At 40.5% G+C, this 27,662-nt stretch overlaps 2 protein-coding genes across 2 annotated transcripts; both read right to left on the reverse strand.

Moving 5' to 3' along the window:
• Positions 1-5,554: 5,554 nt before the first annotated feature.
• LOC148532397 (olfactory receptor 11L1-like) lies at positions 5,555-6,499 on the reverse strand. Its single transcript, XM_088467915.1, has one exon. It carries the CDS (start codon positions 6,497-6,499, stop codon positions 5,555-5,557), a length of 945 nt encoding a protein of 314 aa, XP_088324041.1.
• Positions 6,500-23,996: 17,497 nt separating this feature from the next.
• Positions 23,997-24,923, reverse strand: LOC148532398 (olfactory receptor 11L1-like). Its single transcript, XM_088467916.1, has one exon. It carries the CDS (start codon positions 24,921-24,923, stop codon positions 23,997-23,999), a length of 927 nt encoding a protein of 308 aa, XP_088324042.1.
• Between the last annotated feature and the right edge of the window lie 2,739 nt (positions 24,924-27,662).

The following is a 27,662-nucleotide window of genomic DNA, read 5'->3' on the forward strand; positions in this document are numbered from 1 at the left end:
CCGATGCCCCCACACTGCCGACACCACTAGCACCCACACACTGAGGACGCTACTTATTCTCGCACTGAGGACACCACCGGCATCCCCGCACTGCCGAAAATGCTGTCACAGCAAGTGCACTATTGGTAAATCCAACCCATACTGTATCCTGCCTGCACTGGATCTGAATTGCACTGTATCCAACCCACACTGTATCTGACCTGCACTGTATCCAACCCACACTGTATGTTGCATTGTATCCAACCTGCACTGTATCCAACCACACTGTATCCTGCACTGTATCCAACACTATATCCGACCTGCACTGTGTCCAATCCACAATGTATCCTGCTCTGTATTCAATCCACACTCTATCCCACACTGTATCCGACCTGCACTGTATTCAACTCATACTGTATCCCATAATATATCAGACTTACACTGTATCCCACACTGTATCCGACCTGCACTGTATCCAACCCACACTGTATACCGCACTGTATCCGGCCTGCACTGTATCCAACCCACAATGTATACTGCACTGTATCCAGCCTGCACTGTATCCAACCCACACTGTATCTCACACTATATCAGACCCACACTGTATCCAACTTGCACTGTATCCAACCACACACTGTATATTGCACTGTATCCAACCCACATTTTATCCCGCACTATATCCGACCCACACTGAATCCTGCACTGTTTCTGACCCGCAGGTATGGAATGCTGTTTTTATGATTGGGGAGATTTTAGGGAACTGCTCAACAAAAAGGCTGATTGAAAGGGGCTTTACATGGGCACAGTCATCAGTGGCCCAGCACCTCCAGGAGGGAAATACAAATCAGAAACTGAGAATAGGCATGTGCTGGGGGCATTCATGTCTGCTGTTGCTATTTACACATGGTTTAGGGTCTTTTTGTTTGCTGCTTGTTAACTATGACTACTTGTTTTGAGCAAGGATATTACACGCATGATTTTTAGCAAATTTCTGTGTTGTATTGTTTTCTATTGAATGTACTTGCAAGTTAGTTTCATTTTTTATTGCTAATACATTACTAATTTGCAAAACATTTGTACACAGAACTAACAGCCGTGTATTTGTGCCGCTGCTCTGTTGATTGCTTATTTAGCCAGCCAGCCTTTGGCCTATGTTGGTGAACAATATTGTGAGCTGTGAGGTGGTCAAAATTGACTGGAAACTAGTGGAATTAATGTTATTGAGGTTAATAATACTGTAGGAACATAAACAGGCCCAAATTATGTGATTTTAGCTATTTTTATGAATTTTTAGAAAACATAGAGATCCAAAATCCAAAACCACACACGCAAGGGAGGTTTTGCCAAAACCAAATCCAGATCCAAAACACAAAGGAGATACAGATCCAAAACCAAAACTAAAACATGGGGGTCGGTGCACATTCCTAGTTCTAATAAACCATTGTCCCATAGCCTAGGGGTTTAAGATCCATCCTGTACACATGGGTGCCCTCCATCTGCATTACAGTTATAGAAACTATATCAAAAACAGCAAGATGACAGATTCACTCATTGAGAAAAACATATAGCATACACAAGATGCGAACGTTGCAACCTGATGGTTTGAATGAGATGGTTGAAGTGGATTTCAATGTTTAGGCATTATAGACCTGATTTATGACTGTACATGAACCCAATGTTTTTAGATCTACAATGTTTTTAGATCTGCACAGAAGCCGCACTGCGCATGTGCAGATCTGGAGCTGCAATGTCACTTGCAGTGCCCCAAAAGCTGTAGCATTATTGACATATTGCTGGCATTTGTGGTCGGTGATAGGCAATGTTTCAGAAAACTGGTGCGTACGCAGATCACATAACATTAGGGGTGCATGTGTAGATCAAAAAACTTTGGAGATTTACATAATTTACATAAATATTACATTTATATAAATCCCTGAATTAGGCTCAAACCAAATGCTGTTGCAGATATCTTTCCTGACATAATGTGAAATAAATAACTAAAATTAATAAATAAATATATTAAGTGTAAAAAAGTCCCTTTCCCTTCTATAATATTGGGATGATGAACTTGCATACAAATTCTTCCCAATGTAGGGTGAGTTAGTCTCCTGTGAGCATGACTACTGTGCTTACTATTTTGAAATCAGGAACAGTCTCTTACACTGCTTAATCAGTCACTGAAAAGAGACCTCTCCTGATTGTCTGTCTAGTTTATAAGTAGACAGGTTCAACTAATTTTGAGTTGTGGCAGAGCTTGCAAGTGATTTGTCTTTCCAATTGGGTTTTTGATATTTATTCCACCTAGGGATTACATCAGATGAAAAACAGAAGATAATTGGTAATTATTTCTTGTAGAAACAAATGATGAGTGGGGGGCATTTCTTTTCTTAATGAAGATGTTATGACCAAGGCCATATACTTTTATAAATTCTAAGAATCAAAAGTCAGATCTTCCCTTATAATGGTTGCATTTCCCTGTTCCTGCTTTCTGGTACTCTTATGCCTCGAGAACTTGAACGTCGGTAGTAAAGATTTATCACATTTTGATATTTTGTGAGAGTAAACAAGACACTCAATACCTCAGCACCCCGACTTCATCTGTGCCCCCTCTCCTATATGCCTTCCTTCCCTGATGAGCCTACCCTGGCCCCCAAGATCTCCAGTGTGCTCTGCTGTACAGCTCCCAAACTCCTCTCCTGCCCCTCTCTCTCTCTCTCATTTGTAATGTAATAGAAAATAAGTTAAACAAAATGTACCTGCACCCAGGGATCTCTCAGTGGGCTGTTTCAGTAACCCTGATCAGCTGATCTGTGTGGTCACTGGTCAGTTGAAGTGCTGGCCGAGACCTTCACTGCACCTCAGCAGATCACTGACAACAGCAGACAACCGATCCCTGATCCCTGAGTGGAGGTAATTTTTTTTTCTGTATGTGTGTATGTATGTATGTATGTATGCAGATCACAGAAGCCTTCTGTGGGCTCTGCTCTGCCTTTCAGCATGCAGAAAGGACAGACCAGAAGTAGGGAAAATGGACCAAAGTCTAATAATGCCATCTAATGATGACGTTATTTTCACAAGGCTGCCTCTGGTAATATTTTACTATTTGTCATTAGAAATTTGAACAGATCAAGTTTCTCATCACAAGTATGTTGTCTGCTTACTAAAAAAAATCTGAATTTAAGGGCATGGAGGTGATTTTTGCAAAATCTCCTCTAAAAGCCCTTTCATACATTTCAGTGAAACTAAAACAATGCATTTCGCCGGCCGCCTCCCATAACCACTCACAAACGGTGCTTCGTGTCAATCAGTCTGCGATGGGTCTGTGTAGTCACTGCAATCGCAGTGGCCAGCTCGCACACGGGCACTGCGATGCATACGCATGCGCAGAATGCAACAATTGGCAGATTGCGTCCGTATTAGCAACTTTGATTCAAGCTGAATCAGGTCCTTGGTCTGTAGTAGTGCATATATAACCTAGACCGATAGTAATTCAAATAGCATATTATCATACAGTAATTTATAATCAAGCTAACTCTGGGATGAGATTCAATGACAACAGAGTAATATTTTTTTTTTACTGAATAATAATGGCCAGTATATAACAAATAACTTAATTAATGCTTTTGTCAGAAATTAATCCCAAAGTTAAATAATTAAATTATGCAATATTCAAAGCCAAGTCCAGGAGCTCAGGTAGTAATCACTACCAGAAACTATCACCGGCAAGGAGATATATACCACAGTGCCTTTTAATCTAATATCCCAATAAAAACATACATGCTCAGAGGTGTTCCGCAAGTAATCGTCAATCTGGTCCTGTGACTTATTCAGCGTATAAACCAGCATTCTGATCACTGGTTGATAGGTGGCAGATATGCGGGAGTGGATGAATAGTGGGAGCTCACTGTTTACAAGCTCCTGTGTTCTAACCAAATGGCAGTAGTAACACTTTACTTATTCAAGCAAGAACTACAGTTAAGTACTGTTGTAAATAACAGTGGACACTGCACTAAATTATATAAATTACAGAGACATTAAAATAAATGCTATAAAGTAGCAGTGAACAGTGAAAATATGTTTTACTTATTTAACAAAATGGTTAATCTTGTGGCTCTTAACTAGCATCTATGCATTGGTGCACCAATGCTTGCTGGCACAAGATTGTCCAGTGCCTGATCAATCATTAAGCTAATTAGGCTGCAGTATAGGGCACAGCACACAAGGACATGGAAGAAATGATCACAAGTGACTTGGGGGGTCTATGTACTAAGCAGTGATAAGAGACATAGTGAAAAGTGATGTCAGTGATAAGGTGCCAGCCAATCAGCTCCCAACTGTCATCTCACAGGCTGTGTTTGAAAAATTACAGTTGGGAGCTGACTGGCTGGCACCTTATCACAGACTTATCACTTTTCACTCTGTCTTTTATCACTGCTTAGTACATAGACCCCTTGGACTTAGATGAGAATGCACAGGAGTGGAAAGATGCCTGTTGTAAGTCAGTTCACTAATTGTAAGTTCTGCATTTGTTTTAAAAACTAGGCAGCGGAAGGGATAAATGAGCCTGTGGGCAGTTGCCAAGCTAGAGATTATGGTTGAACTACAGCTCACTTATATTTTAACATACTGTACATGTACTGTAGCCATGTTACAGTGTACTATGATAATACATTGAGATGTTACTAGTGTCTCAAAGACATATCAAATCCACATCAAGAGCATTTACAATTCAACGTCTAATGAGGAGTTTGTGATGATGCTGGGATATTTTTCCCCTTATCTCAACTGAAAATAAGTTTGAAAACTAACCAACCCTTTCAACCTAACCACCATGACCGAACAAATGTATAGTGGCCTTCTCACTTGCAAATTGACTTCAAGGGGTCCTTTAATTTTGACTATAAAAGTGGTGGAGGGTGGCAAGAGGAGCAGGGGGAGATACCATGATGTGGGCAGAGGGGAGACAATATAGATATGTCCTCATACACTATTGACGCAGTTGGGGCAAACAGCCCTTCTTGGTATTCCAGGTCCCGTTCAATGAGCAGCATTGTATACTGAGTCTAGGTATACAAGGACACATCTGTATAAATGTTGTTTTTTCAAGTTTTTTTTTACTAAGGTCGTAAAGGTAAGATGTCTCAAACGGTGATTTGAGCCGTCTTGGTTATCCCAACCACCTCTTTTGTTAAATGCTTTAATAGTCGGTTTTCAAAACCTTCATAAACATCTTGGTACACTATATGGCAGGGTCTCTCCTTTATTATTGAAAATGTAAAGCTTTTAGATTTCTGGCATGTTTTCAGAGTTTTTGGCTTTAGTTAATCCGACGGTTTTTAAACTTCAAAAGGTGGATTTTTTTGCAAACAAAATTTACCTCTTTGTGTGTATTACCATGCATAGAGTACGGAGATATCCAAGTCCTGTGTTAACACATTTAATTTAAATTAAATATGATCCCAATTTCAATAAAATGTAATATAAGAAAAATGTGATGAAAACTAGTTGATTGTAGATTGGTTTTGGATGAGTTTTTATCCGTCTTAATAAAAAAAAATTGTTGACCTTTCTTAACTTAAAGTGCTTGTCTGTTTGATGTCTCTCCTAAAATCTTCTGAATACCTTTTTTGATCTCTCTATTCCTTATGCTATATATTACAGGGTTTAACAAAGGAGTAACCACTGTGTACATAAGAGACAAAATCTTGTTAGCTTTACTTGAAAAGTATTGTGATGGCAAAACATAGACGCTAATAAGTGTTCCATAGTATGTACATACAACAGTCAAGTGGGAGCTGCATGTAGAATATGTTTTATTTCTACCTGTTGATGAAGGGATCTTGAGTATAGTGAGAATGATACAAACATAAGAAACTATAACAAACACAAATGGAAAAAGTGTCACTGAAGATGAGAATATAAAAAACTCAACTTGTACAACATTTGTGTCTGAGCAAGAAAGTTCTACAACTGGAGCAAAATCGCAAAAGAAATGATCAATGACTTTGGGGCCACAAAAATCCAACTGACAAACCAGAATTAGTGTTATTAACATGCTAGCAAAACCGCACATCCAAGAGCACAGAACCAGCTCCCCGCAAGACTGTATGCTCATTACAGATACATAATGTAGTGGATCACAAATAGCCATGTAACGATCATATGACATGGATGCAAAAAGAAAGCACTCTGTCGCTCCTAAAGATCCACAGACATAAAACTGTGCCAGGCAGCCAGTGAGATACATAGCAGCTCCATCTTCCCATAGCACATGTAAAAATACAGGAATAAGATTGGTAGTGAATATAATTTCTGATAAAGATAAACTGCAGAGGAAAAGATACATTGGTGAGTGAAGATAAGTTTCAGTTGCAACCACAGAAATAACCAGAACATTGCCTGTTAGTATCATGATGTATATTATTAGGATAAATGTAAAGAGATATACTCTTGTCTCTTCCAGATTTTGTAGTCCTGTTATCCAAACTGCAGTAATCCTGGTGTAATTTTCTTCAAGCATATTCAAAGACAGAGAAATGATATATCCACAAAAATATTTAATTATAAATTGTGAATAATAAAGTACAATGTATCTTTATATGACATACAGGGTATTCTACATTTCACCTTCCATCACTATTGCATAAATGAAGAACATTCTGATTTGCTTTGCATAAAAATATTGTGTTCTGTAAATTTATATCTGAGGGTTATTTTTTCTAGCATGTTTTTAAGGTCTGCTTTTACGTCTGGAGGCTAATTAGCCTTGTGTTATTTAGATGTATTTTTTATAACATTTACTTTACACACTAAATTCCCTTTCTAAATTCTCCATGGAACTTTCATGGTTTAGTATCATAATTATTCCCTTAACATTCAGACCAAAGTCTTGAAGTAAATTTATGTATATGAATGATCAATTTTTACTTTCCATGTTAGATATAGGAAACTTGGCAAGAAAGTGCAGTACTATATGCGTGGGCAGATGGGAAACTTTAAGTGTCCCTTTAAATAAATTATGAAAGTGGCATCATATACGTGGATCCAAATCAACTAAAGGCAGGGCCAAAACAAATAATACATTTACCTGAGCACGTGTTAAAAAAAAAATCACATTGAAGGGTGATGACCCGGGAATAACCTGGGTCATCCACCTTAGTGTGAAAGGGGTAGCCCAGGTTCAACTCATGCTCAGTGTCCCAGGTATGAGCTGGGTTGAAGCTGGGTTTTTATGTCTAAGAGCGGTATAAGTGACAATGATACAATGCACAGAGAGCATCACAGTGACTGCCTGTTAGTATTGTCTGTTTTGCTATTGACCTTGCTATTCTGTATTCTTTTTCACCAGCAGGGGTCATCAGGCCATTCTGAAATTAACTGCATTTCTGATTCCTGCCAGAGGTGCTGCTGTTTGGACTTTGCTTGAGATCAGGTGCCTGGTGATGAATTGATAAAATAATTAGCAAGCATGGACTACATCTGCCAGATGGCTTTTTAGTCTGCCTAAGGCTAACATTCATTGCTGGTCATTAATGTTTCTGGTCTGCTGTTAAGTTGTCGCTTATTCTGGTCCTGTTTGGTTTTCTGTATTACTAGCCAAATTCTTCTGCATTTTCAAAGTTCAGTTTCATATGTCTGAGAATCCTGCTATACCTGAAACACTCTGTTTTTGCGTGATACTATTTGCATTTCTACTCAAGATTCTGTTCATCTGCTTTCCTGTTATTCATGTTCTGGACTCATTCACTTTCAAATCACAGTATCAGTAAAGTTTAAGGAACTTATTCAGTCTGTTGTATACTCCCGGACTCTGTTTAATTTCTTCAGCCCTATTCAACCACAACCAAAGTTTTTGTTTTTATATTTCTGCAAATAAACTCATTATACAGTATTTCACTGCTAAATCATGATTCTGACACATTCCTGTGGGTTTTCTTAACACTGCCATACAACACAAAGAACATTCTTGTAACTGCTGTACAGTCCAGAGAGCTGTGCTCTCTTATTAGCTCATGATATCTATCTCCAATGGCAGTACTTTTCTCCATTAAGTACCTTTTCAACCAGTCTTTCTCCCTCAACTAGACAGCATTTCTCTCCTCTGCTTTCCATTTTCCCCAGCTGTATTCTTTGTCCCATGTCCTTCATCCTTTATCACTTCTCTCATTTCATTTTTCTCTACTCTTCTTTCTCTTCACTAGCTTTGTATTCTCTAACTTATTTTTCTCTTATGGTCTATGTATTAAGCCTTGGTGAGAGATTAAGTAAACTCATATATAGTACCAACCAAACATCCCTTAACTGTCATTTTCCAAACACCGTATCTAACATGACAATTAGGAGCTGATTGGTCTCCATCCACTTTATCTCCAAGGTTTGGTACATAAATCCCTTACTATTCCACATCTCCTCTCCCCTCCCAGCTACTTCTAAGTTTCTTTTCATAATTCCATGCTGTCTCTCTCTTACCCTTAGCCTTATTCTCTATTTCTACTTATCTGATGGCTGCTGTGACTTATCTGAACTTGCCTGTTCTCTGTATGAGAGAGGTGCAGTTTCAGTGGTGTAATGGGGGAGGGTGGGGGTCAGCCTGGGCTCATGCCCTGGGCTCAGGCGAACACCGTCCAGGTCAGTGGTTTAAGTGTGTAGTGTGGACCACACTGAGTGTGATCCACACTACACGTTAAAACAAACACACCACCACTGGCGCCCGGTAGTACACAGTGAGTGTACTACCTGTCAGCAGTGTGTTTGTTTTAGCAGCCAATGAGAGTCAGACAGACTCTCATTGGCTGCTGTACCCAGGGCCAGAACTGGGCTGGAGCTCACTCATGAGCTTCGTCTTCCAGTTCCCACAGTGGGTGAAGAGAGAGATGTCATGACTTCTCTCCCATAGTGCTAAGTGGGAGGAGCAGATGGCAGCAGGAGCAGGTATTCGGGTAAGTATTTTGTGTGTGTCTGTGTGTTATATAGGGCACTACTACTGGGGACATTGCATAAGGGGCACTACTACTGGAGGCATTAAGGTGCATATGGAAAGGAATGTTTCCAGAGTGATGAGAAATGGTGGTGTCATTTTGACACTCCCCATTTTTTTGTGGCCATGCCCCCTTGTGGCATATGGCCAATCCCACTTTTTTGGAGAGTGTACATACTTGGTGGGGCTCCATTTTTCATCTTGCGCTGGGCTGCAAATACCCTAGTTATGCCACTGGGCAGTTTAAAAGAACATGGCAGAGTGTTTGTTCAGGACAATTACATCAGCCACTGGAAGACAGTCACCAGATATGAGTCTGCAGGCTCCTAATAATTCTTCCCAAAGGTATATCATAGGTTAACTGCAGCTGCTATAATTGGTTCACACATCAACATGTAGTTTTGTATTTCAATCTATGAGTGTGTCTGGCCTCTGAGTCATGAGTGCTGTGAACATGTATTTATGTTAAATGTTTAATAGCATTATCTGATTAAAATATTTGATAGTTTACTATTCACTTAATTCACATATCTATTTTGTATGGTTCAAGGAATATAAATCGAGGGAGTGTTCCCACTGGTGTTATATTAAACCTCAATGACACAATGGGACACATTTAACTATGATCAGGACCCCTTTGGCCTGATGCAGAGGTGACAGCTGTTACTTCTGTTGCTGGAGTTGTGACAGTAATAATATTCAAATGTTCCAAAATTATATGGATAAGTAAATGGCTCCCAACAAAATGCCATGGCGACCAGATTTTCAGCAACCCCCGGGCCCTGTAGTCAGTGACGGGCTGGGCTGGGGGGCAGGTTGCCATGTGCCCCCTGGGCCGCAGCACCATGCGGGCCACTGGCTGTGGGCAGTCTGTGTCTCTGTGACACAGACTGCACCGCACATGTAGTGCTGACCGGACAGAGTTTGGTCAATGCTACACAATGACTGACAAACACACAGCCTCCGGTGCCCACAGATGTGTGTTTGTTTTGTGTGGCAGCCAGTGAGAGTCTGTTAGACTGTCACTGACTTCCGCTGTGCCCACTGAAGGAGCCGCTCCATCTTCCAGCTCCTGCAGTGGGTAATGGGAGAGATGTCATGATGTCTCTCTCATAATGCAGAGCAGCCCGGCCTGGGAGGACGAACGGAGGAGCGGATGGTGGTGGCGGGAGTGGGAATTCAGGTAAGTGTTTTTTTTTTAAAGTATGTGTGGCACTAAAAGGGGGAGAGCACTACTGGGGTCACTAAAAGGGGGAGAGCACTACTGGGGGCACTAAAAGAGGGGCACTACTGGGGGCACTAAAAGGGGGAGAGCACTACTGAGCACTACAAGTGGGATTACTACTGGGGGCACAACAAGGAGGGGACTACTACTACTGGGGGCACAACAAGGGGGGGACTACTACAGGGGGCACAACAAGGGGGGGACTACTACTGGGGGCACAACACTGGGGCACAACAAGGGGGGACTAATACTGGGTACACTACAAGGGGGGATTACTACTGGGGAACTACAAGGGAGGGACTACTACTGGGGACACTAAAAGGGGGAGAGCACTACTGGGCACTATAAGTGGGATTACTACTGGGGGCACAACAAGGGGGACTACTACTGGGGGCACAACAATGGGGGGCTACTAGTGGGGGCACAACAAGTGGGGGACTAATACTGGGGGCATTACAAGGGGGGATTACTACTGGGGGCACTACAAGGGGGGCTACTACTGGGAGCACTACAAGGGGGGGACTACTACTGGGGGCACTACAAGGGGGGACTACTACTGGGGGCACTACAAGGGGGGACTACTACTGGGTGCACTACAAGGGGAGGACTACTACTGAGAACACTACAAGGGGGGTGGACTACTACTGGGGGCAATGCATAGGGGGGACCACTTCTGGGGGCACTGATTAAAGGGACACTACATAGGGGGACCACTACTGGGGCCACTATATATGGGGACCATTACTGGGGGCACTGAATAGGAGGTGTGGCCGCTACTGGGGAACTGTATAAGGGGGGGTGTTACTAGGGCACTGTATAGGGGGCGCTCCTAAGGACAATGCATAGTGGGGACTTTCACTGGGGGCAGTATAGGGGGACTACTACTGGGGGTACTGCAGAGGGGGGACTACTACTGGTGGCACTGGAGAGAGGGGACCACTACTGGAGGCACTGCATAGGGGGGACCACTACTGGGGGCACTGGATAGGGGGGACCACTACTGGGGGCACTGCATAGTTGTGCCCAAAGCATATTCTTGCATCTGAGCCCACCACTGTCTAGTTTTCCCACTGCTGGCAGTGGCTTTGCTTGCCCGGGGTTTTTTGGCTGCAGAGGGGTGGTCTTTCTGGGGGTTGGTTGCCTGGAGAGGCGGGTTAGCTGCTCAATAATATGGCTGTGGGAGGCTGGTTTACCTGGGGTACCCCGTTAGTAGTGTGACCATGGGGGTTGGTTGCCTGGGGCATAGGTTCTCAGTAATGCTGCCCTGGGGGAAGGGGAGGGTCTGGCTCCTACACTTTCATCCTGACTCCTAGGTTTTAGAAAAATTTTTCAAGCCCTGTGGTAGGGAATATATATTGTACGCTGCACTGGAGCAGGAACTGATGTGAATGGCCAAACATTTTCTGCAAAAGTGCTTCAGAATAATAATTCACTATATAAACAACTGATACTAAATAAAGAAGTAATACATAAATAATACATTCAAATAACAGCACTGTGCTGGTGTAGTACCCTGCATCTGAATGATCAAGCCCTGAAACACCACCAGTGATTCTCCAAATGGCACCATAAGCGTATCATCACATGCACCAGCCCTATGGCAGCTACACTTGCTCTTTCTGAACATAGTAGAAAAAGGAAGGGGGTTTAACCCTCTATTTGTTCCTCAGCACACTGAGTAATACTTGCAACAGTATATGAAGACTATATGGTCATAGAAATTCAGAGATATTGGTTGCATGAACTTGCAAATACATGGGAAGCTGCTAGGCCATGTCACAGCTTCTCTGTCACTAGCAGTCCCTAACACTAAGGGGTTCACTTCCGGGGTGCAGTGCACCCCAAAAAATGTCCAGCCCAGGACCCCCCAGGACATCACACGAAAAATGGAAAAAGAGTGACAGTGCAGTGGAAAGTATAGATGTGTAAGACTAATTGATAAGTGTTAAAAAAAGGGGTTAATATATATGTGAAATATTACATGAATAAAATACAAACATAACAGGTGATGTGAAAAGCAACTATGTGTATTAAGTGGTGATGCCCTGAGGAGGCCCAGCCAGACCAGCCCCGGGGGCCCTATGCCCAAACGCTCACCCCAAATGTAAAATATACCAATTATAAGGTCTCATGATATAGGCACATATCAATTTTGTCAAATGTAAGGCCTTCTGATAAAGGCACATACATAAATGCATCCAAATTGAGGGCCAGCTTACCTGGGAGTCATCCCTGGGAACTCCAACTAGCACTACTAGAACCAGCATGCCCTACTAATGCTGGCTTCTTCATGCAACTCATAACAAACAAACAAAAATGGCAGCTGCTTCATCAATCTAGCAGTACTAATCAGGTGCATGAAAGGGAGGGGTCATACTAAGTAGAAAAAGGAGGGGGGTTTAACCCCCTATTGTTCCTCAGCACACTGAATAATACTTGCAACAATATATGAAGACTATATGGTCATAGAAATTCAGAGATATTGGTTGCATGCATTTGCAAATACATGGGAAGCTGCTAGGCCACGTCACGGCTTCTCTGTCACTAGCAGTCCATAACACTAAGGGCTTCATGTCCGGAGCGCAGTGCACCCCGAGGGCATCACACAACATTAATTAGTCTTACACATCTATACTTTACACTACACTATCACTCTTTTTCCATTTTTCGTGTTATACCCTGGGGGGGTCCTGGGCTGGATGTTTTTCGGGGTGCACTGCGCACCCTGAAAAACATCTTCATATATTGTTGCAAGTATTATTCAGTGTGCTGAGGAACAATAGGAGGTTAAACCCCCTCCTTTTTCTACTTAGTATGACCCCTCCCTTTCAAGCACCTGATTAGTACTGCTAGATTGATTGAACAGCTGCCATTTTTGTTTCTCTATCTGAACATGGCTGTGGCTGCATCTGTGCATCTGAGAAAGTGGTTGCTTTTTTGAGATAGACATTTTTTGCCTTAATTTCTGGCCACATTCCAGTCGCCACCAAGGAACGCATATACTTTGCCTCACATTTCTGATATCATCTGTCTCAAATGCAACAGCATCTTTGTGCATGCATGAGTCATAGTGGTTTCTCAGGACTTTTTGCGCGTGCACAATTGCAAATAATTTCTCAACTACATGACATCTGTATTGCATTTGAAATTCATTCCGCTCTGAATCTGGCCTTTTGCGTTGGCTTTGATGACTGGGACATTGGTGAAGCTGGATGGATAAATAATACCATTCATGCAGACCAATATCAGTAGTGAGGATACCTTGTGAGTGCCTGGAGATGGCAGTAACAGCTCAAGGCAGTATATCAGGATTACACATTACAGGTTAGCAGGGTTGCACAGGGCAGCACATTGGAACATGGAGCCAAACATATTCAGACATCTGATGGAATAGTTAATTTCAAGGTTTTTAAAGCATGACCCACAGGGAAAAAACTTCCCATCAGATTCCCTTTGAGAGATAACTGTTCCTACTCCCATGGAGGATACATCCATGTCCAAATAGAAAGGGAGTGTTTTGTCAGGTTGTTTAAAGATGAGTGTGCAGATGAATGCTTGTTTTAGCTGTTGAATTGCAATTTTACCATTATCAAGCCAGTTCTGAGGATTGGCACCCTTCTTGGTGAGTGATGTACATAGGTTAGACTACGATGGAGTAACTGTGTATGAATTTTCCATAATAATTAACAAACCATAGGATCCATTGTATGGTTTTATGGTTGGTGGGCTGAGGCCAATGAAGAATAACATGAGCTTTCACTGGATCCTTCTGGAGGCCTTTCCTGGAAAAGATGCATCCCAGAAAGGGTGTGGTGCTGACTTTGTAGAAATATTTTTACAACTTGTAGAACAGTTTATTCTGTCAAAGACAATTGAGCACTTGTTTATAAGGTCTGCAATGGAAGTTAGTGTTTGCAAAGTTCTAAAAAACTGCTGTGGTATTATGGAGATCGAAAGTGTTAAAAGCAGTTTATCACTTTTTCACTCATATCCCTGCCAGATACGAATTAAGTTGGAAGCCAATTGGATCTCAAGTTTAGTAAAAAATAGTTGTTCCTTTTTACCAATCAAATAGTTTTGATATCAGGAAGAGTAAAGGCACAATTTTTTCAAAAGATACTCCTCCTTCTTAGCCCTTATATTGGGGAATCTCTTATCATTTGTGGGAACTTTAATCTATTTTCCTCCAGCGGTTTAGACAAATCCACTTCAGTCTCATCTTCCTTTTCCCTTCCTAAATTAGGTCTTCCCCTATTAGCAAAATGACTGCAAATCATAGATATCTGGTGCCCTATGGTCAGAGAGTACACTTGTCTATCAGTGGCACATAACACACTCTCTTGTATTGACTACATTTTTGTTTCTTTTTCTCTATTCCCTCTAGTAACTGACTCTCATATAAGCCCTATTTCTCTATCTGAACATGCTTAAGTCTCTGCCTAGCTACATATTCTTGATGAGCCAGGGACAACTAGACTTTGGAAGTTCCCATCCTACCTATTTCGATCCATTAAGTTCTGAAATTATTTAGAGACTGCTTGGGAGGTATATAAACATGAATATCTGTCAGCAACTTACCAGCAATACAAGGATGATTTATTACCTGCCTCTAAGCAGTTATATCTACAAGCAAAGGTTCATTATGACAAATTCATGCATGACATGGGCGACCGTTATTTGTTCCCTGTCAGTTAAAAATTTCACAGGTTTAAAAATAAGATTGCCCACTTTTTGTCTAATCTTTTGCGAGGAACTCCTAAACCCATGATGGAACATCCTCTAAACACACCTCAGGGTACTTTTATTACATCTAATGCTCAAATTGATAACACCATGAAATTATTCTATGAGGCTCTATACACTGCTAATTCAAAACCCCAATTGGGCGTAATACCGGTCCAAGCCCATCCAGCACAGCAGCAACCCCCTGCCTATGTATCTCCCCTCTTCTCATGTTAGTTCCCCTCCAAATTGTCCTCCTTACTTTATCTGGTCCACTATTGCCTTTCCTTCTATTCCCTCTGACACTGTGGATTCTCTTCAGGCTCTGATTACTCTAGAAGCAGTTCACAAAGTTGTAAAATTGTTGAAACCAGATGGGGGTTTCGAAGTAGCAGTATATAGAGCTTGCACGCCTTTGGTTCTCTTCCCAAACAGAGAAAATTATGCAATCAATTAAGCCACTCATCCCCTTATTCACAATGTTATTTACTATTTCCAAGAAAGGCATCTTAACACATTGGATATCTAGATCAGCTCCCTCTCTAGCTGAAGTCAAGTGAAAAATGTTGCAACATCTTTATTTTGATTGGAACTTGACTATACTTGCTGTAAATAAAGGGATAGAAGGATTTTACAGAAAATGGTTCTGTACATTGAAACACTTGACAATGCCACTCAAACCCAGATTTTCAAAATTTGTGATGACACAGATTGGCATCTACATAAAAGATTTTTTATCTAACCCCATTTAAGCCTAACTAGATATCTATCGTTTGATATTTTTTTAGAGTTCTGTAAAATGTATGACTCTGTATTTGATCTGCTAATAGTTTTGACGCCTAACATTTACCTCACCATTCCAATGGTGTAATGCCAGAAACTATGACCCTCATGTGTTTCGGGTTTCTAGAGTCCTTGCCTTCCTTCAAGCTGGATTGGACCTTGGACTCCACCTTACCTTGCTGAAGGTACAAGTCTCTGCTCTGTCCATTTGGTCCCAGTGTAGAATTTCTTCACTGTCGGATGTCCACACCTTCCTTCAAGGTGTCCTCCACATACAACCTCCCTTTGTCTTCTCCCCTTCTCCCCCTCCCCTTCTTCCCCTCCCCTTCGTCCCCTATTTGTTATTATTTCTCAATTTTGTGAATGATCTTTTATTGATTGTAATGTGTTTCTTTGGTTGATTTCTTCTGATTTACATGCTCCAGCCCTTTTCACAATTTTGACGTGGCCTGTTGAATGTTTTTTGTGAAAGTTAGTGGTCAAAAACTCCTCTCCTGTTATGTGCAGTACTGATTCAGCAAGGATTGCTATTCTCTTTATATGCATACTATCTAATATATGTCACTCACTCTGCCATGTGTCTGCATATCCTCTACATTCGCAGTCCTGAGAGCAGCAGCCGGTTCGCACACATGCACTGTGATGCATGCACAGTATGCAACAATCGGCCGATTGCATGTATATAAGCAATTGTGTTCCTTGCTGAATCAGGCCATAAGTACAGTAATATATGCTGTGTCTCAAAAACATACTGTACAAATGTTTATATTTGTTTATAAAAGACTGCTTATCATTTTACACACCAAGATAAGAAAGGGACCTCTTTGCAATAATTATTTTGGGGTAAAGATGATTGGAATACCACTGCACACAGTATTATGAAAAAAGTGCAAGTTCAATTTTAAACAAACAACCATACACAAGAGCCAATTTTCAGCACCACACAGTAGCCTATTTGCAGAACACTGGGTTGCAGTTGTTAGCTAGTGTGTCTGAAAAACACACATACAAGGATGCCAGATTAAGGTCCTCGTGGGCCTGGAGCTGAAATTTCTGAAGGGCCTACTATGTGCTTATGCAGGGGGTGTGACCAGAGCCATGGGAGTGTGACTAGTAACATTGTGCATGTGACAAGTGTTGTGGGGGTGTGATCTCCACAGGGGGTGTGGCCTCATCCATGGAGTGTGACTAGTGCCTACCTGAAAACCTCAACCTCTCTCCACTCTCTCTATATAAAAGAGACATTACCTTACTAATAGCAATAGAGGCATATTTATTAAAATATGCAGTCTCCCCATGACAATTAAGAATTCTTTTCACCGCAAATCACTCGGATGTATCAATTGCCATTGCTGGCACAAAGACTCCGATAAGAGCCTGTACAGAAACTGTAGTGATCGCATACAATCAAGCATACCAGAGACTGAAATAGAATATTTTATATATATATATATATATATATATATATTAGGCACTCATAGTGCACCAATCAATTTGGTGCCACAATTATAACTCATAGTCATTTGCACATGTAACTTAAAACCACTTATCTGAATTCTCTATATGGTGTTAATCAGAATCCCAATGTGTGCATATAAATATAAGTTTCTCCAAAATTAGGTACTCTTAGGTACAGAGGGTGACATCTAAAAAAGGGTGGATGTTACCCCTGTACCTGAGAGTACCTGATTTGGAAATAACCAAGCCCGTCCACATTACAGCAATAGCCCACCAACTCTGCACATCACAGCAATTGGCAATACCAACCACACATTACAGCAATACCACATATTTCCTGCTCATTACCACAATACTACTATCCCCACCCAAAATCAATGCCCCGACACTCTACCCCAATCACTACACTACATCAATATTATTATCCTTATTTATTTTTAAGGTGCGAGAAAGTGTCCTCGGTGCCATACAAGGAACATACATTATAAGTTACCTGACATATCATAAGTACAATACATGCGAAATGACAGCTAGAAAGAACATACAGCAACCAATGATAGAATAAATGAGGGTAGAAATGCAAAGACACCACCACTACAACACTATATTTACATACCATACAACACAATACTGCGGGAATCAGGATTAAATCACTAGGTACCATAGAGACCTATGAAGGAATTCAATTCAATGTAATGGACGTGTTGCACCATTCATGTACAGCACATCTCTCCTGCCAGCATTGCAAGTTTTCCCTGGCACCTCTTTCGCGTGTGAGAGAAAACATGCGATGTTAGCACTGGCCGATATGTGCACGGCAGCACATTGAGCTGAACTGAATCGGCCACTATGTGTTTACAAGAAATGTCACTTATTACACAGTGATAACTGGTATATAAAATACAGTATAAGAGAGCTGTATGAGTACTCATGGCCTAATTCAGAGGTGCACACTATTGCAGCTGTCACTGCACCTTTTGGTCATCCTAATGAGACACCCACCAGCTGCAGCGCTAATCCGCCACTGTGCACACAAACCTAAACTATTGGTCGCACCATCAGACATTGCACTTGCCCTGTGGAGGCACAGAATGTCCGACTAAACATGGTCACCAGTGCAACTGTGGCAAAAGACTCGGTCGCTAGCCTTGACACACCCGCATTTGGCTAGCTACCACCCTATCACCTCCCAGGTACGCCACTGAAATTGCCTTTCTCTGCATCCAAATTTGTTCTGCATCTCCCGGCGATAACCATCTGGATGGATGTGCAGTGTGACTTGGATGCATATGTAAGCTGAAAATATCGGGCGCTTGCATGCGGCATCAACACATTAAATGTAATAAATAGAACATATTCCTCTAACTGTCACCCAACACCCTACTTTCACTCACCTCCCTAACCTGTATGACATTACCGCCCATGATCGCATTGCAAAATGCGAACATATCACCGGAACGTATCATCCGGCACATGCAGGGATTGGAGCTCCGAAAGGAGCCTGTCCCTACGATGTGCCCAGAATGCTGCCGGGGCTGCTGCGCATGGCCACCATAGATGGGGAGGGTTCTGGAGTTATGCGCAGTGTAGCCCATAGACTACAGCGGCTAAAGCCATCTTTAGATAGCTTTAGCTACAGGGGCCAATTTCCAGAATGCATAGCATTCCGGATGTTGGTAAATTTGGATGCAGCGCATCCCCCATAGAAACCTATGGGTGTTGCGGCCACCAATGGAAATGGAGGTATCGCAGCAAGTATTGGAGATATACATCTTGGGAAAACTTAAAATTTGCAGTTAACCCCCCGAAAATGGGTGTTTTGGGGATATAGCCGCAAATATACAATAAAAGGGCCCCACGGCCTGAACTGAGGCTCCTCCACAACACCAGCTGGTGACTGTTACATAATAAAAAGACAGCTGCGGTTGCACATCGGAACCCACATGGAATGTCTGCACAGGTGACCAGGCAGAGACAAAAGGAATGAGAAAGAACAGGAGGAGACAGGATGAACACAGAATGAAGAAAAGATGTATATATATATATATATATATATATATAGACACACATTGTATACATACATTTGTACACCTGTTGAAGCAGAATCGCCACTTTACTGAAGATCATTTTGTTCATCCATCAGTAGTTACAGGCTGTATACATAGTACTTCACACTGTATAAAGTCATCACAGGGGCGGGGCTAAGTGGTATAGAGGCGCTCCAGGAAGCAGAGTCGTGTTGCTGTGACTGGTCCCTTCCAGACAACAAATCAATAGCGGAACAGTGGATAATTGCCGAGGCACCATTAATTAAGCCTCAATTGGTGAGAGGACGACTGGGCGAAGGGGGGAAATTGCAGCCCGCTGATGGGGGAGGAGCGTTGTATGGCCATTAGTAGGCTGCTGCAGCAGGGAAAAATAATGTCCTGCCTACAGTAGCAGGACAGATGCTGTGGGCCTGTTTGGATGGGAGGGCCTGGAGCTGAAGCTCCACCTATCTCATTCTTAATCTGGCCCTGTTTACAGCCCTCACCCTCCCTCTACACTCCCCTTTGTGAAATGGTGCTTGATCATGAGGGAGTGACTCTTATATGCAATCCAAAACTCACAAGATCCGACATTTCCGGGAAAATTATGTTTTACCTAGTTCTGATATCTTAACTGGGTGGAAAGAACCGATCCAAGACTCAGATCCACACAGAAACCCCAAGTTTGGGTATTTTTGGATGTCAGCATTCCAAATGCACATGTCTCTTCTTCAGATCACAGAGCTGCCATGTAATTAACATATTCAAGGAGAACCTTATCCTTTTTAGAGGCTTTTTGAATATTGTTTGGGTGTTTAAAAATTCATATATTGTCTGACTACACTATATTATTATTATATTTTGTTTGTTTATATTCCAATGATGGTATTCAAAGAAAGAGGAATTTAAGAACACAGCTATGAAAGCAATAAAACACTTTTACAATTGTTTTGTACGAAGTCAGCAATATGAATGTATTTATTCAAGTAGGCACTACAATCATTTACTGTATATAACTAACAGTAGCAGGGACACTACAAGGAATTATATAAAGTAACATAGGTACTACATGAAATTATTTCATTAATGGGGAACTATATATTGTTCATATAATTAATGGGGGCCCAATATATTATTTATGCATGTATAATATTGCCCTTTTATATATCTAACAGGGCAATAATATTTATTTAACAAAGTAGTAACTTTTAACATCCTGGTCTGGCCACTATATTGGAATATAGACTATCTGGAATATGGAATATCTGTTTCCTTGGTACACACTAGTTAGCGACACAAGGAAGGGCAAAGGGTTATTGAGAATTGGGACATTCCTATTTACAGTAGGTGTGGGGTCCCGATTATAATTTTCAGGATGGAAAATGTTTTCCATCTGGGTTGAGCCTGCAGTTGGATTAAGAACAGGCAGTTTACAAGACTTCAAACCACCACACATTGCCAGTGGTTTCAGTTTTTCAGTTTCATCTGCAGGATACTAAGGGGTAAATATACCAACCAGCATGTTGCTAAAGCCATCAATCATTGGTATCTTTGACCGATTGGTTTAAAGTAGCATAGAAAAAAAAGTTAAGCTAGCCTGATTTTAGCATTTACTTCTGTTGACATTTTAAATATATTAGTTAAAGCTGCTGAAGATTGGTGGCTCAACCCAGTTGTTGGTAAATATACTTATAAATCTATAAGTTTGAGTCTGAATTTCACTGATGATAAAAAATAAAAGTGAGAATCTAGTAATTTGTAACAGTTTAAATTAATTTCAAAATTAAAATAATGTAAATGGCAAAATTATTGAGAGCACAAAATAAATAAAAAAAAGGGTCACAACATTGCGAGGAAAAAATATTCTGCATTACAACCATATGCTGGCATAGCATTAATTTATAGAGATATATGGTGGGGTATGGCGCTCCTTGTCCAGGGATATGAAAAAGATTAAAAGTATAGACAATGTGCCATCAATAGAAAAAAAGTCTTAATCTGTTTTAATCACAGTCATGCACAGTGATTTTCATCCAATGATAAGGGCTTCATTAATTCACACTTGTTCTAATTTGCGATCTTCACTAGAAATAATCATGTTTTGTTAACTTGTAATCTCAAAGAAAAAAAAAAGATGGCAATAGTGCAACACTGTTTGACAAATGATAGAAATGTATTCATGTAATACAGTCACATTTTTTGGAAAGAATAAAAGCATATAACCAAATATAGTGGTATCCCCATAGGCACATTCAGCTTGCCAATGTTCAGTGCCTACCATAGGCACACGCAGGGGGGGTTTCCGTCTGCCTGGAAACCCCCCTCCCCAGCCCACACCATGACCACAATAGAAATAGTAAATAATAGATTGTTACTAGTGCTGCATGTTCTTCTCAGTATCACAAATTAATTAGCACCACCTGTGGATCTTTTAACATGTATCAGCCAGTAATAAATAACCTGTGCACCAACTAGAAGATCTGGAAAACGTGCACTGTTATAGAGCCCAATATGTACATATATGTCCAGGGTAGTGCTAGGTTATTCTGCTGCTCCCAGACTCCCGGACTTGCTACAATAGTCTGGAATGGTACCCACATCTAAAATAAATACATTCAGCTCAGGCAGAATGGCCTACTGGCCCATATAATGGGTTACTGTGATCACTGGTCCTGTATATGCTGGAATTATTACACACAATACACTTTGTATGATGCTTATTAAAGCTGGTTAAGTACTAATTCTGCCCTCTTCATTGACAGGCCACACTCACTCTAAAATTAAGCATTTGGAAAGCCCCCTCTAGAAATCCTGCGTTTGCCACTGCCTACCCATCCAGATGGTAAGAAGCTGGCTTCTGATGAAGGACCAAGAGGTCTGAAACATGTTAAGCCGGTGATGAGATGTAAAGATCCCTCTCTTTGACATTCTGCTGTTCCAGGTGCTGCTCATACCATCTAGGATTTATGGTTTCCAGGACCTGGGAAAGTCCTTTAACATCTGGAAGTTAACAACCCATGATTATTTCCGGTGAAGATCGCAAATTGGAACAAGTGTCAATTAAGGCCTTATCTTTGGATAAAAATCACTATGCATGACTGTGATTAAAACAGATAAAGACTTTTTTTTATATTGCTGGAACATTGTCTATATGGGGAAACTTTTTTATATACCTGGACAAGGAGTGCCATACCCCACCATATATCTCTATATGTATATTTATATGTTTTGGAAGTGGTAAACATCCCATTTTTGGTGTAGGAGGCAGTTTTTTGTTTGTTTTTCACAATTTTGTGATTGATGTCTATATAGCATTAACTTAACATCAAAAAGAGAATTTGGGAGAAATCTAAAAAAAAACATTTTGTAACATCAAATTTCATGTTTAGATTTACTATTTAAGTTTTGAAGTAGCTTTAAAGCCAACTAGCAAGGCCGTCATTTGCCAAATGGCAATGACAAAATCTGTTAATGGAAGTATTAATAAAACTTCTTAATATTGTGCTCTTATAGATTATAATTAAAAATGTCTTATCTTACTGTAATAAGAACTAGTGTAGTCACCTTTTATAATCTCAACAAATTGTTAGCCCATATTATTTTCTTAAATGATGGTGTCGCCTAATATTTTCTTAATAAATGATCACGCCCCCAATATTTAATGTAATACACTATTTGTTAAGAACATAAAAGAGGGATTCACTGTTCATTATTATAGTAAGAGTAGGCAGAACTGTATATTAAGACATTTTCTTAATAGTTATGTTAACACATTATGGGGGCTCAATTATCAACAAGTTTTATCATATGCAGCGTTTTAAACCTCGTTGCATATGATAATAGTGCTCAAGCCAATCAGCTCCTGTCATCTGTTTGAAAAATGACAGTTGGAAGCTGATTAGCTTGAGCACAATTTGTCATATGCAGTGAGTTTTAAAATTGATTGCGTATGATAAAACTCATTGATTAATGGGCTCCTTTATTTTATTACTGCATAGGGAAAGAAGGGGGGGGGTCTGTTGCATTTTTTTTACTGAGGTGGGGAAGGCAAGATAGCTCAAACAGGCAGCAGTTTCATGTAACTTGGCTGTTATACCAATTTTATGGTTTTGGTTTTGGCAAAATCACTCAAGTGTTTTGGTTCAGATAAGATTTTGGTTTTGAATTTCTTTTAAATTTATAAAAACAGCAAAAATCATGTAATTTGGACATGCTTACATGCAATCCAGAACCTGCGTTTGGTTTTTAAATACGAATTCTGAAGTTACAGCAGACTTGAGCCAAGACTCTATTCTACTCTGTACCCCAAAAGTGATCCAAATTGGGACTCGAATTGACTCGGAACCGCAAAGTTCGGGTGTCTTAATTTTTCAGAAAAACCGAACTTCACATCTCTAGTTAGGCACATTTTTCTAGCGGTTTTCTGTCAGTTTTCAAAACTTCTGCTAGATAAATTTGACAGGTTCCTTTCTTTGCAAAAAGTGCAAAATTGGGACAGCAAAGTATCTTCTTTGGCTGGTTATCAGAAGTTTAAGAGAATCCAACAGTTTTTGCTGTAAACTTACAGAAAAATAAACCACCCTTCATAAAAAAATCTGTGTGTTACAGTGTATAGTTCATTGAGCTTTGCATCTTGTGCTAAAACAGTTGCTGTATGGTAATTTAAAATATGCAATTAAATATGACCACAATTTAAATTAAAATGTATTATAAGAAATATGTGATACAAACTGCAGTTGATTCTATATTGATTTGGATCAATTTTTATCCATCCTAACAAACAAAAACATTGTTGATCTTTGTTTATTGTAAGTGCTTTCCTGTTTCATGTCTTTCCTAAAATCTTCTGAATACCTTTTTTGATCTCTCTATTTCTTATGCTATATATTATTGGGTTTAGCAAGGGAGTAACCACTGTGTATATAAGAGACAAAATCTTGTTAGCTTTACTTGAAAAGTATTGTGATGGCAAAACATAGACGCTAATTAGTGTTCCATAGTACGTACATACAACAGTCAAATGGGAGCTGCATGTAGAATATGTTTTATTTCTACCTGTTGATGAAGGGATCTTGAGTATAGTGAGAATAATACAAACATAAGATCCTATAACAAACACAAATGGAAAAAGTGTCACTGAAGATGTGAATATAAAAGTCTCAACTTTAACAATATTTGTGTCTGAGCAAGAAAGTTCTACAACTGGAGCAAAATCGCAAAAGAAATGATCAATGACTTTGGGGCCACAAAAATCCAACTGACAAACCAGAATTAGTGTTATTAACATGCTAGCAAAACCGCACATCCAAGAGCACAGAACCATCTCCCCGCAAGACTGTAAGCTCATTACAGATACATAATGTAGTGGATCACAAATAGCCATGTAACGATCATATGACATGGATGCAAAAAGAAAGCACTCTGTCGCTCCTAAAGATCCACAGACATAAAACTGTGCCAGGCAGCCAGTGAGATACATAGCAGCTCCATCTTCCCATAGCACATGTAAAAATACAGGAATAAGATTGGTAGTGAATGTAATTTCTGATAAAGATAAACTGCAGAGGAAAAGATACATTGGTGAGTGAAGATGAGTTTGAGTTGCAACCACAGAAATAACCAGAACATTGCCTGTTAGTATCATGATATATATTATTAGGAAAAATGTAAAGACATATACTCTTGTCTCTTCCAGATTTTGTAGTCCTGTTATCCAAACTGCAGTAATCCTTGTGTAATTTTCTTCAAGCATATTCTATTGAAAGTCAGTGACATGAGATACAGCCTTGAAATATTTATTTCTGGTTTGTGAATAATGAAGTGAAATGTATTGCACAGTGTAGTCTTGATATGACATACAGGTTATTCTACATTTCCCATGCCATCTCTAGTTGCATAAAAGAAGAACATTCAGATTTGCTTTGCAAAACAAATATTGTGTTCTGTAATGTGGACAATCTTTATTTTTATACCTGAAGGTTGTTTGTACGGTCTGCTTTGGCTTCTGAAGGCTAATTAGAGGCATCTTAGATACATTTACTATTTACACTAAATCCCCTTTCTAAATTCCCAATGGAAACTTGATAGCTTGTCATCTAAATATAATACTATACTTATTCCCTTTACTTTAAGAACAGTGTCTTGCAGCAAATGTATTTACAGTATATGAATTATCACATTTTTTCCCCTTGATGGACCCAGGATGTACGTACAGTATGAGAAGAGATTGCAGTGCTGTTTTGTTTTTATCTTTTTTGTTTAACAGATTAAAAAGTTAAACATTTCAGAATCTACTGGGCTCTTATAATTAATTGACAAACATTTTTTGAGACTAGAAGGAATGTAAACTCGAGGCAGTGCTTACCCACTTGTGTTACTGTTTACACCAGTGACCCTGGACTAAATTTACTAAGTAGCCCTTTATAAAGCTTAAAACAAATAAGTGAAGTGCTGTGTGTCAAACATACACATTTATTAACATACACACATTATAAAAATGACATAAAACACAGGATTCCCATGGTGTAGAGAGCATAAATTATCACTGGAACTGCTCCGCCTTAACGTGTTTCTCCACTTTCAAATGTTACAGTGGCTTCCTACACTACACTACTGTTACAGTTCTCACATGGTTGTGTAAGACCTCTAGAGCCAGGGAGAGGATCTTCTACCAATAACAGCCACCCGCTGTTCCCTTAGTAATTTATTTACACACCGGTACCTAGGTGGCCACCTGGATTTACGCCTCCAGCTGTAGAGGCTTACACAACCAACGAGAGACCGCAGGACTGCTGACTAGAAACATGGCTGAGGAGTGGCAGTCCTTCCTCTACTGGTACTAGCTGGAGTGAAGCTACAGGTGATAAGTACAGGAACAGATGTGAATGACAGGATACTCTAGCAGTCGCAGATGATAGGTCTCACGGTCTAGGGACAATTGTGCAGCTGGGTAGTCAGTCAAGAAGTGAGAGGACATGCTCAGCAGGCTGCACAGCAGGAATGACCAGGACTGTGATACCACAGGATATCAGACAAGGACTGGACAAGCAAATACAGACCAGGACTAAACAGACAAAACACAAGCTGAGACTTGACAGACAATACACAATGAAGTGGCAGGCCAATGGCTGAAGCAAAAAAGTTCAAGGTGCGGCCTTGAGGGCCGGGGTGCAAGTGGAACCTTAACGATGCGGCCTTGTTGCAGACCGTGGTGCGGCTATGACAGCTGAGATGAAATGCAAGCTATGATGCGGGCTTACAGGCTGTGGTGCGGCTATAACAGCCAAGATGAAATGCAGGCTATGATGTGGTCTTGCAGGCCATAGTGCGGCTATGACAGTCGAGATGCGGCTTGAGAGCCGAGATGAAATTCAGGCTGAAGTGTGTCTGGAGCAATATGGCAGACAGGTGAACTCTGGCATGACAGGAACACAGGCATGAAGCAGACTGACACAGCTTGGCAGGACTCTGGTATGAAAATGTCCCAGACAGCAGCAGGGTATATTTCACAGGCTAATACAAACATACAGACAGGTGCAGGACACTGGAAGAATAACTCAGCATACAAGAATTGTGAAACAAGGTAAGATCGGCAAAGATTCAGATTTCTGAGCACAGAACAAACACTCTCTGGATGTCAGACAATATAACTGGCATGGAGTGAAGGGCTGGCTGAAATTTAACAGAAGCAGGGACCAATTGAAACTGATTCCTGGAGAGAGCAATTCCTAATCAAAGACATGAGTGCACCTGCTCTGCACACAGACAGCTAGGTTATTAGTGAGCATATGATACAAAACACATAGACAGACAAGAATGACAGGCTATGATCTAAACACAGACAAGACAGGATTTCCAGCTACCTGCAAAAAGCCAGAAAAAGGACAGGACATGATGCAGTATCCCAGTAACAACTATGACTGGGACCTGCCACCAAGATGATTTACTAGCTGCACATCCTAACAACAGCCAAGTTGGTTCTACTGTATCTTCTTTATTTCCTAATACTAAAAACAGCTTGCTGCTAATCTGTGCAGATTGTTGCTATACAAATTTCTAACTGCATCCAAATACCACATTGAACTGTTATACTAACCTTAATATGATCCTAATACCCACTCTTTCTTTTTTGCCGAGCTGGTTGACTATTCAAATTGGAATATATCTGTGTGGATTTAGAGTGACATTGCACTATATTGAAATCATCTGCAATATTTGACATTTGGATTAAAAGTAGTATTGAGGTTTTATTTTTATAACATATTTGTTAATAAATGTGTGTGTGTGAGACAAACAGTGCTTCATTAATTGGTTTTTAGTTATTTTCTGTAAGAGGTCTCAGTAATCCCTGATATTTAGTTGCAGATTGTTAACTCAATCAGTTATTCCACAGCCACTCTCTGCACTGTATCTGGTGCAGCCAGATAATTTGGGTAATGCTAAGTGGCTGCTCTCCAATAAGCAGGTATACAATCCAATGGAAATTTGTTAT

The sequence above is a fragment of the Taudactylus pleione genome, unplaced genomic scaffold (assembly GCF_031769625.1).
Source record: "Taudactylus pleione unplaced genomic scaffold, aTauple2 ptg000078l, whole genome shotgun sequence".
Lineage (NCBI taxonomy): Eukaryota > Metazoa > Chordata > Amphibia > Anura > Myobatrachidae > Taudactylus > Taudactylus pleione.

Bases quoted from the DNA above. Each gene is read 5' to 3' on its own strand.
- LOC148532397 (XM_088467915.1), bottom strand. From the start codon at position 6,499: ATGCTTGAAGAAAATTACACCAGGATTACTGCAGTTTGGATAACAGGA.
- LOC148532398 (XM_088467916.1), bottom strand. From the start codon at position 24,923: ATGCTTGAAGAAAATTACACAAGGATTACTGCAGTTTGGATAACAGGA.